This window comes from Galeopterus variegatus, unplaced genomic scaffold (assembly GCF_000696425.1).
Source record: "Galeopterus variegatus unplaced genomic scaffold, G_variegatus-3.0.2 Scaffold938, whole genome shotgun sequence".
NCBI lineage: Eukaryota > Metazoa > Chordata > Mammalia > Dermoptera > Cynocephalidae > Galeopterus > Galeopterus variegatus.
The window spans coordinates 164871-176690 of NW_007727049.1; the positions used below are offsets into that span (position 1 = coordinate 164871).

General features: G+C 34.5%; 1 protein-coding gene across 1 annotated transcript in view; it reads right to left on the bottom strand.

Annotated features, from left to right (window-relative positions):
* CDK12 (cyclin-dependent kinase 12) overlaps positions 1–11820 on the bottom strand; it is a 42935-nt gene that overhangs the window by 18543 nt on the left and 12572 nt on the right. The window contains exons 3-6 of the mRNA XM_008573602.1: positions 8875–9051; positions 7698–7837; positions 6822–6992; positions 3544–3733 (exon numbers count right to left, since the gene is read on the bottom strand). Of these exons, the coding sequence (XP_008571824.1) occupies positions 3544–3733; positions 6822–6992; positions 7698–7837; positions 8875–9051 (678 nt within the window). The remainder of the gene's footprint in view (positions 1–3543; positions 3734–6821; positions 6993–7697; positions 7838–8874; positions 9052–11820) is intronic.

The window sequence follows — 11820 nt, forward strand, 5'->3', positions numbered from 1 at the left end:
AAAAAAAAAAATATATATATATATATATATATAAAATATGGACTGGGTATTAGAAGATACTTAGGGAATAATTAATTTTTTCAGAGTTCTTACAGCTAAATGTCATGACATCTGTAATTTACTTTTTTGTATTCTGTTTTGTTTTGTGGCAGCTGGCTGGTACAGGAATGGAACCCTGGACCTTGGTGTTATCAGCACCACATTCTAATCAACTGAGCTAAATGGCCATTTCTTGTAATTTACTTTAAAATGACTCAAGCAGAAAAATTAAAAAGTAAATATGGTAAAATATTAATTATATATATTATTAACTATATTAGTGTCTCATTTTTCTTATAATTCTGACATTTTTTCATAGTAATAAGTAAACCACCACAACACTGTGGCTTTAACAGATTTTTTCAAATGGAATTACAGCTATAATCGGAGCAATTTTTATGATGAACGAAGCCCCCATCTACTAACATACTACCATTATCTCCTATGCCACAAAGATATAGACTATCACCTTAGAGAAGTTCTCAAAGTTTCACCTGCAGAGCTTGTTAAAACAGTGCCCTGCACCCCATTCTCAGAGATGTTGATTCAGCATGTCATGGCCCATGAATCTGCATTTCTAACAAGCACACATGTGACACCATTGCATCTGCTGAAAAGCATACTTTAAGAGTCACTCTCTTAAAGAGATCACAACCACATTCACTCTTCTCAATATTCTATCTTTGACAGTGACGTCAAGGAATAATTTATGAAATTGCAACACAAATGTTGAGAAATTATTTAAAAACCATTTGTTGGGCCGGCCCGGTGGCGCACTCGGTAGAGTGCGGCGCTTGGGAGCACCGCAGCGCTCCCGCTGAGGGTTCGGATCCCATATAGAGACCGGTCCGCTCACTGGTTGAGCGTGGTGCGGGCGCGACACCGAGGGTTGCGATCCCGTTGCCGGCCGCGGTACGGGTGCGACACTGAGGGTTGTGATCCCGTTACCGGTCACAAAAAATGACAAAAAGGAAAAAAAAAAAAAACCATTTGTTAACTATTATGGATTAATCATATTTATCTGAATTCATGTAGCCTATTTAATCATATTTACAGCCTTGGGAAATGAAAAGCCACCTCACTCTTTTGTATGAGGCTGGTGATATCTCAGGTGTCTGATGGCTCAGATCAGGCAGAAAAGAGAGATAATAGAGAAAAGAGGCTATGCTAGGAAGTGCTCCCCAAAGTATAAGCAATGGGTCAGAACATTAGCATAAGGCAATTACTAGCAACACAATTCTACATTAAATCAACCCTTATCATTCCTAGTAAAGATAACGGGCACCTTACCCACCTGCCCCAAACATCATTACATTTTAAAGTTCAATTTATAAGAAAATTTTTTAAAAAGCAAAAAGTAAAAGAATAGTTAACTTGTACTGAGACAAAGAGGATTCCTCAAATTTCTTGGCATCCTTACTCGGAGAGCCTGAGATGATCCAAGACTCAAGGGACATAGTAAGGTTGAAAGTTAAAATGGCAACAAATACAGTACATAGTTATGGAGATTAGGTTAGACCTAAATATCACTAGCACCTAGCATATTTCCTGCATGGCTCACACTAGGTACTAAATAAATGTCTCTTGAGTGAAATTAGTCTGCCATAGAACATTCTAGTAACTTTTACAATGCATCCTGCTTAGCAACCTGAGGAAGGAGTTCAGTTTAGTCTGGAACTTCATCAGCTTTCTAACTGTGGGAAGTTAGGGGCTGGAAAGGGTCAGCCTACCAGATTGAACATCAAGAAGAACTGCAATTATTCCTTCCTTGAGACATTCCCCCATGGAGGAGCAAAGGGAACAGAAAAAAGTATATTAATACTATAGACCAGAAAGCTGCAAGCTGATAGCCATCATTGTTAAGTTCTTCATGTACTGTATACTATGGATGTAGAGTCACCAATCCCCAACTTTAATGGGGATTATGAGTCACAGAGATAGCAATAGAAATGGACAGTCTTTTAACACCATGTTTTGTCTCATAATAAAGTTATTTAAGTACAATTAAAAATAATGCATTACTTGTATAATTAAAAAACAAAAAATAAACCAAACCAGCTCCCTTCAATGGCCCCCTGTCACCTACAGATAAAGTTTAAGCTACGGGATAGCAGGTTGGCTCAGTTGTTACAGCATGGTGTTACAACGCCCAGGTCCAGGGTTCAGATCCCCATACTGGCCAAATGCCCCCACCCCAAAAAGTTTAAGCTCCTCAGTGGGGTATACAAGATCCTTAAACTGGCTCCTTGTAACTATCTAGCTTCATTCCTCGCCATTATGTGCTTCACTTTTCTTGCTCTATCAACACTGACCCAATTACAGTTTTCCAGACATAACATTAACATGTTATTTTCATGTATGTGCTCTTGTATATGCAGTTTATTCTGCCTAGAAATTTGATCCCCCATTGTCAGTCTTTCTGATAAATCCCTAATTCATTCTTCAAGACTGTATGTATCTTTCCAGGTGCTCCCAAATTCAAGGAAAAGAAATGGGTTTAATAAATGTTTACTGAATTGAGCAATTTGTTTAGGTCCCCTACTAAACTTTGAGCTCCACAGTGATCAACCATCCCATGTGCTAAAACCAGGACAGGCCCAGGTAATCCTGTATTCCACTCTAAAAAGACAAAAAATTTGTTATAATCATTCCATATTCCTATCTATAATAATGTTTGTTAAAAAGAGTTGAATAAATAGAGATGTTTGTTAAATAGAGTTGAACAGAAATGTTTAAAATAATAGGAGAACCAGACAAAGATGGATGCAAATAACCCAGTTACCTAAAGAACCAAACACTTCCCTGATTTTCATGGTACCAGATTTGTTGTTCATCCCTCAACAGGTAGAGCTATTGTCAAAGACTAGTGTGCATATTATGTCTGATATCACCAGTGCAGTATGAGCAAATAAACAGAAAGGAAGAAAGCAGATGACAAAACCTTCTGAAGCATTAACACTTGTTCACCACCAGATTCCTGCTTGTTTACAATATTAAAACCTGGGAGTAGGTACTAGACAGAAATGCCAATCACCAACTACACCTGTGTTCACTCTGAAAGGAGGTAACTGATAAAGGCTCAAGAGCAACTAAAGCAGCAAGCATGTTTCTCACCACTAAATAAGGAATACTTAAGAACGAAATACTCAATATATCTAAGAACTCAAAATATCTTTGAATTTGCTTAGGACTACAACATTATTTACTAACTATGGCAAAAAAAATACCTCTGGATATTCCTGGATCTGAATGATTCCCTAGAATACTTACAATTAAAAAATCTTTACAATCCTACCTGTGTTAATTCTTCACTAACACTGAATCTGGGGGTTCTGCTGACCAGAGTGTCCCTATCATAAGTTGTTCCTAAAGTACAAACATCAGATGTACGTAAATAAAAAAAATGAACTATTGGGTCTACCTATAATCCCAATTAACTAGCTGAAACTAAGAGGGTCAGAGGAGTGGGAGAAAGTGCTTAACACTATTTGGTTACTATGTTACCTGTTGTTCAGCAAAATGTTAGAACACTTAATATCCCGATGCAGGAAATTCTTTTTGTGACAGTAATCCAATCCTTCCATTAGCTGTTTCATGAATGACTTGATATGGTCCTCAGAAAAGTGCACCAAACCAGATTCTAGCAGTCCCATTAAGTCATGGTCCATATACTCAAACACAAGATAAAAGGCACCTATATAAGATGAAAAAAAAATTTAAAAGAAGAAAAAAATGGATGCTGAAATAACAATGCCTCAAATTTTAATATAATGTTGGAGTTGACATAAGGCTCTCTGGATCAACCCCTTAAGTTACAGATGAAAAAACTAAAACTAAGAGGAGTTGAATAATTTACCCTTTCTAATAATAAATAACAGAACTACCTTTTGAATTAATCTTCTGACTCCTAGTCCAGTTCTTTGGACTACTTACCTCTTGAAAATACAACTGTCCTGATCACGTTGGATTACAAGCCTTTCATGATCTAAAGTCAGTAAGCAAATTATAGACCTTGGGCCAAATCCAGTCTGCTGCCTGTTATTGTAAATAAAGTTTTATTTGTAACACAACCATGACCATTTGTTACATATTGTCTGTGACTACTTTTGTAAAAGTCTTTACCTTAGTTAAGAGGACTCACATAATATGCCAGGAGCAACAAAGTATATTTGGTATAAATTATTAGAGACATTCATATTATTTAAGAATTGAAAGAAAGATGAATCATCTAATTCAGCACCCTAAATTTAGAAGTGGATAAAAGGAGTCAGAATCACATTAAGAGAACAGTTGCAAACTGTTTGGTTTTTTGTCTGTTTGCCTGTGTAAACTATTTGAAATTCACACTATCTTTCCACTTTTGGCAGGATGCATGATAAAAGCAAAAACTGTAATGTAAGAAATACAAGACCTAGTTAGATAATGATCTTAAACTGTTTGGTTTTTTGTCTGTTTGCCTGTGTAAACTATTTGAAATTCACACTATCTTTCCACTTTTGGCATGATGCATGATAAAAGCAAAAACTGTAATGTAAGAAATACAAGACCTAGTTAGATAATGATCTATGCAGTCTAAAATTCTGTCTACTAGTAGTATAAAGGCAGGGATTTTTAATCTCGGGGGTAAGACTCTTTGAACTTTCTGAAATAGTATGCAACATTTTAAAAACGTGCAATTTTTGGAAGAGTGGGTTTACACCTTTCCTAAGACGTTCCAAAAGGTCCATGACCCCAACAAAGTTAAGAACCACTGCATTAAAGAAAAATCTTAGAGAGATCAGCTAAGACTTCATACAAATTTTTAAAAAAACATTAAAATTGCAAATGATAAGAGAGCAAAGGACACCTCAAAAAATAGAAAGTAAGTAAAACTGATAAGCATGGGAAAAAACTCAGAAGTAATATAAGGAATGCAACCCAAAATAATATCGTACTTCACCTATCCAGGTAACTTTTTAAAAAGATATATTCAATGCTGGGGAGGATACAGTGTTTTGGGCACTCACTGATGGGACATAAATTGTTATCTTTCTTAAAAGCAATCTAACATTAAATATGAAAACCCCTTTCATGAGATAATTTTATGTCTAAGAAGCTATACTAAGAAAATAAATCATAATGCAAAGATTTATGCACAAAGATGTTCAAGGCAGTACTATTATAATATTTTTAAAAACTGGCAACTAAATGCTCAACAGAGACTGGTAAAGTAAATTTTGGTCTATGTATCTTTACACACAGCCATTAAACACCTTAATAATATGAAAAATTGCTTATGACAAGTTATGTAATACAAAATACACTTTGATCTCAGTTATGGTAAAATAAATATAATATGTATAGTATATAGGAGCAGATATACCAAACTGTTAATACTGTAGTGGTTTTCTACAGATGGTGGTATATTGGCATAGAGTAGGAGAGAATGACTGTCATTCCTAATCTTCTGTATTTTCAATATTTTTATATTTTCCACAATGAGCATATATCATATCTATTAATTTATTTAATTATTATTTTATGGTGGTTTTTTTGGCAGCTGGCCGATATGGGGAGCCCACCCCGTGACCCTGATGTTATAAGGCTGCGCTCTAACCAACTGAGCTAACCGGCCAGCCCTATTTCATGATTTTTAAAAAAAGAATTTATCAAAGGTTCAGATCACCATACTGGCCAGCCGCCAAAATAAAAATACACACACACACACACACACACACACACACTATAAATATATATAAACAGTACATGGTAAATGATTTAACAGTACAGAGTGGCACAGATAAAAAAAAGTAAGCCCCTCTCCAGAAGCAACCAATTTAATTTTCTGTGCTTCATTACAGAAACTAACTACACGTTACATTATTTTCATAATCAGAAAAAGACACATCCAGAAATATATACCTAGTATTCTTAATTCTGTTCAGATCTAACCATCATTAATTTACCTAAATACTTTTGCATAAGCAGAATTTCTCTTTATTTGCTTTAAAACTTCTATCAAACTTGAGGGGTGCTATTCCCCTAGTGCTAATATCCTTGAAACTCTGTAAATAAGTCCAGCTTAACTTTACCCATTAACTTCCTAGTTTTATATACTTCAATCTTTTAACATTCCAGACTATATTCACAGATGCCATCTCTTCACTTGACTCTTCACTTGGCTCTATTTTCAGTTGCCCATCTCTAAACCTTCAGATTTGCTTTAATAACAGTAGGCTGGATGAGGTCATGTATAGACTACTTCAAACATAATTATGAAAATAATGAAAAATTTTATCTTTCAGAGACAAAAGTTACAACTCCAAGAAATCAAACCACTATGTGACCTGAAGATGACTGTTTTAGAAATACCTGCTTTGAATTCTAAACTGTATCAATGCAACACTATATAAAAACATGGATACATACAAAAAATAACCAGAAGGGATGATATGAAAATGAGAGTCACTGATAAATCTGTTTTAATTTCCATTACTGTTTTATAATTCGTTAAAACACCACCACCACCAAACTTTATAAGCCTGAGAAACGTTGATTAGAAGATGATCTTATATGGTTTATCTGCTGGCTTTATTAGGTGTTACAGCAGACCCTACCTACCTAATGCATATTTTAATAATTAACAATGATTAACACTAATGAAGAAAGGGCATTTTATTAAATAAGCACTGTTCAGCACAAGAACAATCTGCCAACATCATAATTCTGATGGCAAACAAGCTAAAAAAGGACAATATGATTGTACCAATCTACCCTGTAGAAATGTGATTCTTTGCTAGTACCTTTGTCCTTCTTGAAATCCAGCGCATCTTGTTTATCTGTGACAATTTCCTTCATGTTAACAACACTTCGGTGGATTAACTGACGAAGGATTTTGATCTCACGAATGGCTGTGATTGGGAAACCCTCTTTCTCATTGTCTAGTCTCACCTTCTTCAAAGCCACTAGTTCTCCTGCCAAAACAAATTCAAACTGTTATCTTTACAAATTAGCATTTTTGGGGGCCACCACCAGAAACCAACAATATATGCCCTTACTCTGAAAGACAGACTTAATGCCTACTTTAGTGCTTAGATGACAGATACTTTTATATCTTAAAAAAAATATCCCCAAGGAAGGGCAGGCCGGTTAGCTCACTTGGTTAGCATGCAGCCTTATAACACCAGGGTCATGGGTTTGGATCCCTGTACCACCCAGCTGCCAGTCAATCAGTCAATCAATTCCCTATGTTCCCTTCCTTGTTTCTGATTTTTTTTAAGACTTGGAATTGATTTTTAATTCAATATTTAGTTAGGCCTAAAAATTCTGGGTTATTAAAATATACCAGAAATTCAAATATTTCATTTTATCTTCAAGGACTTCCCCCTTATCTAACAAATAGCAAGCTACAAATTTTATTTTTGCCATCTCTTAAAATTCCCACCAAGATATAAAATGTTTAGAATGGAAAAAAAAAGAGGAGGGTTTTAATAATATACCATACAGTGTATTATTATATAGCAATAATTATACTGTTCTTTTGGAAAATTTTAGTCTCTTTAATAACTTTTGGAGGCCAAATTAGAACTCAAAATTTGCTTCTCCTAAATCCACTTAAAAGACATTAGTACTGCTAAATTGTTAACCTTCTGACATCTAGAATTTTGTGGCAAATTTACCTGTGTCTTTGTCCTTGGCTTTATATACTTGGCCATAGGTTCCCTCTCCAATAATGCCAATAATGTCAAACTTGTCCACACAGCGTTTCCCCCAGTCGCTTTCTGTTTGTCTTCTTTCTCCATAACGAGGACAACAAATTCTAAAAATAAAAACAAAAAAGTTATTTTTAAACATAAGAACACACACACAAAAAAGAAAAACAAACAAAAAATTAAATCTGGTCAAAGAAGAAAACAATTCTTTAATGATGATTTCACTGGCTCCTATATCTTTTACACATTTTTTATTAAAAAGGCAGAAATCAAACAATATGAAATAAATAGTTTAAACAGTCTCTCACAGTGCTATAGCAGAGATTTCTGGTTTCAGGAAGACATAGGATCAAAAATCAATTTGTTGCTTACGTTCTGACCTCTCTTGAGTATTGGTTTTAACTACAAAACGGGAAAAAAATCCCTACAACAAAAATAAAATATAAATCTTTGGCAATAATACATGTTCAATAAATGATAAATTATTTTTATTACTAAGAGAGGAGTGCTAACAGTTAGAAGATCAGATCCAGATTATACTACACATTTATGTCACAGCAATTTACATGTTTAAAAAAAAAATCCCACATTTGTTAATTTTTCGTTAATGTGTACACGTTGACATACTCTGAATAAAAGGGCTTTTTCCTTCTTTAATACTCTAAGTATTTTAAAATCAAAAGACACAATGGAATCAGTGTTGACTATATATCTGGATTTGAGAATTTCTTGTTTTCCTAAAAACATTGCTAGGTATCTGTGGGTACAGATGAATGGGTCTCTTAAAAAGGCTTTTGTCCATTAAAACAAAATAAAGATATGGGCTGCAGTGGTTCACCTGGAAGAGTGTAGTGCTTGCTGATAACACCAAGGTCATGGGTTCGGATCCCTAGGTAAGGATGGCCAGTTAGCTCATTTGGGAGAGTATGGTGCTGACAACACCAAGTCAAGGGTTAAGATCCCCTTACCAGACATCTTTTTAAAATAATTAATTAATTAACCAATTAATTAATTAAATTAAATATACTTTAGGATCAAACTTCTATGATCTTACTGGTGTGAACTGTGGAAGAAACATGCAAGATTTAGGCTCAAAAGTAAGGAAGAAAGCTATAGTTAAGGATAGATGCCTCCACAAACTCACTTTGGTCTTTTTTTATATGGTTGTTGAGGTGGTGTGACTGCCTTTGGTTCTGGAGAGTCTGGGGGAGATGGTTCTCCACCAGGGAGCTCTGGAGGGAGAGGGAGGTCTGTGAGTAAGTGACGCGTCCTCTGTTCCTTCTCTTTCTTTACAGGTTTTGAAGGAAGAGTTTCTTTTGGACTAAACAACAGAAGGAAAGAGAAGAGAAAAACTTACAATTAATTAATGTATATGCAAATAAAACTTTTCATAGATTATAATGCCTAACTATTAAAAGTACAAAGATTTTACTTTGAAGGAAAAATCCTTGTAATATAACATAAGGAAATAGTTTTTCACAGCTAAGATAGTTGAATTTTGCAAAAAGGAAGGAGAAATCTATAGCATATTAAAGATACAATGAAAAATTTGGGATATTACTTGTAGATCCTTTATCAAACTCTTTCTTTAATGTCCTTCCTATGATTCTACTTGAATTTTTATTGAGATGAAATAAAATGCAGGAAGTAATCACATTAAATTCATCAAACCTACTCTCTCTCTATATATATTTTTTTCCTTTTTGTCTTTTTTCGTGACCAGCAACGGATTGCAACCCTCAGTGTCGCGCCCGTACCGGACCGGGACCGGCAACGGGATCGCAACCCTCGGTGTTGCTCCCGCACCTCGCTCAGCCAGTGAGCGGCCGGTCTGTATGTGGGATCCGAACCCTCGGCGGGAGCGCCTGCCGCGCTTCCCAAGCAGCGCACTGTAGCAGTGCGCCACCGGGCCGGCCCACCTACTCTATATTTTAACCAACAAAGATTTAAATAATAAATGAGAGCTCAACAATTTAACACCACTATATTACTAAAGATGGAAAAAGAACTTGAAAAGTGGAAATGGTATTTTTGAGTGTTTCGTAAGGAATACAGCTAAGTTGGAAATCAAAACTAGTGAAAAAAATACTGAATTGTTCCATTAGTTTAAAAGTAGAAGGCAACCATCTCTCACCAGCCAAAACAGATAACCCTCAAACTAAAAATCAAAGGAGAAAGAGTACAAGCAACTATTTCAGAGTCATTAAGGCAGCTGGTGGCAGAAGGCGTCTCATGATAATCAGCAATTACAGTAGTCAGGGCCAGCCCATGGCTCACTCGGGAGAGTGCGGTGCTGATAACACCAAGGCCCCGGGTTCGGATCCCATATAGGGATGGCCGGTTCGCTCACTGGCTGAGCGTGGTGCTGACAACACCAAGTCAAGGGTTAAGATCCCCTTCCGGGCTGGGTTTTTAAAAAAAAAAAAAAAAAGGGGGTTTTCAAACCCCATTTTTTAACCCCCTTTTTTTTTTTTTTTTTCTTTTTTTTTTTTTTTTTCTTTTTTTTTTTTTTTTTCTTTTTTTTTTTTTTTTTCTTTTTTTTTTTTTTTTTCTTTTTTTTTTTTTTTTTCTTTTTTTTTTTTTTTTTCTTTTTTTTTTTTTTTTTCTTTTTTTTTTTTTTTTTCTTTTTTTTTTTTTTTTTCTTTTTTTTTTTTTTTTTCTTTTTTTTTTTTTTTTTCTTTTTTTTTTTTTTTTTCTTTTTTTTTTTTTTTTTCTTTTTTTTTTTTTTTTTCTTTTTTTTTTTTTTTTTCTTTTTTTTTTTTTTTTTCTTTTTTTTTTTTTTTTTAAAAAAAAAAAAAAAAAGTCGGTTTTCAGATCCAGTATTTTAACCACCTTAATTTATTTATGAGTAAAGGACGGATTTTGTGCTACGCATATCCTCGGAAAAGATGAACATCCATAGTGCACCATACTAATTCACCCCTACAAATAAAACCAGGCTAGATAGTAAGTCTTTTATATTCCTTCTCATTATCAGAAGGTTGAAAAATCTGAGAATCCTAATCACAGGGAAGCTCCAGCTTTTTGACAGGTGGTTATAAAAAAATAGATGCTTTGAATGATAAAGAACAATGCAATGTATCTTTTGCAAGATACATTCTCTAGCAGCGTACCTTTTTAAAGCATATTGCTGCCCTTTGTGGGTGAGATTCTAACTCTTTTTCATAAAAGCATGTCATTTATTCAAAATATAAGAACACAATCTCAAGAGCTATTATTTTCTACCAATTTTTATCATTTTAATCTCTTGTATATCAGACAGAACAACAGAACCTAGGTTAGTTTGTCTTGATTTTTTTTTTAGCAGCTGGCTAGTACAGGGATCCAAATCCTTGACCTTGGTAGTATAATACCTCACTCTAACTAACTGAGCAACCAGCCCACCTAGGTTAGTTTATACCACATCAACCAGAACTGGGATAGTCAATGAAGTGCAAAATGATCATCTGAAACTTTCTGTTGAGTAAATGGTAGAGATGAACACACATTATTATAATCTGAACTCAGATTTTTCTACCCAACAAGCCTATTACCAGAAAACTCTTAAGTCAGGATGCAATATAGATTTTTTAAATTTCTCCAATTTTAAGATATTCAGGGAAGGAAAACTCATAATTTCTCAACTACTAATATTAGAATGTTCTTTATAAATCCCAATTCCTTATGATTCAAGACTAAATTTCTTCTTGGTTTTGCTTCACTAGTAGAACAAGAAAAATCAAAGCATCTAAATTGCCTCAGCACTGTTTCAAGTAAGTTCAGTCTGTTTTATATTTAGGTTTTGTTTTCTCCCAGGTTTACTTTATATAAGGGTTAAAATGTAGTTTGCTACTATGAAAAATACACATTGCTTCTGAAAAATTACATTTTTAGTATGTCTATTTCAAGAAAGAATGAGTGTTTGATAGGATATATAGGAGGGTACTTCAAAAAGTTCATGGAAAAATACAATTAAAAGATAATACAGGGAAGGCGCTGGCCAGTTAGCTCAGTTGGTTACACTGTGGTGCTGACAACACCAAGGTCCAGGATTTGATCTCTGTACCAGCCAGCTGCCAAGTAAAAAAAAAAAAAAAAAAAAAAAAAAAAA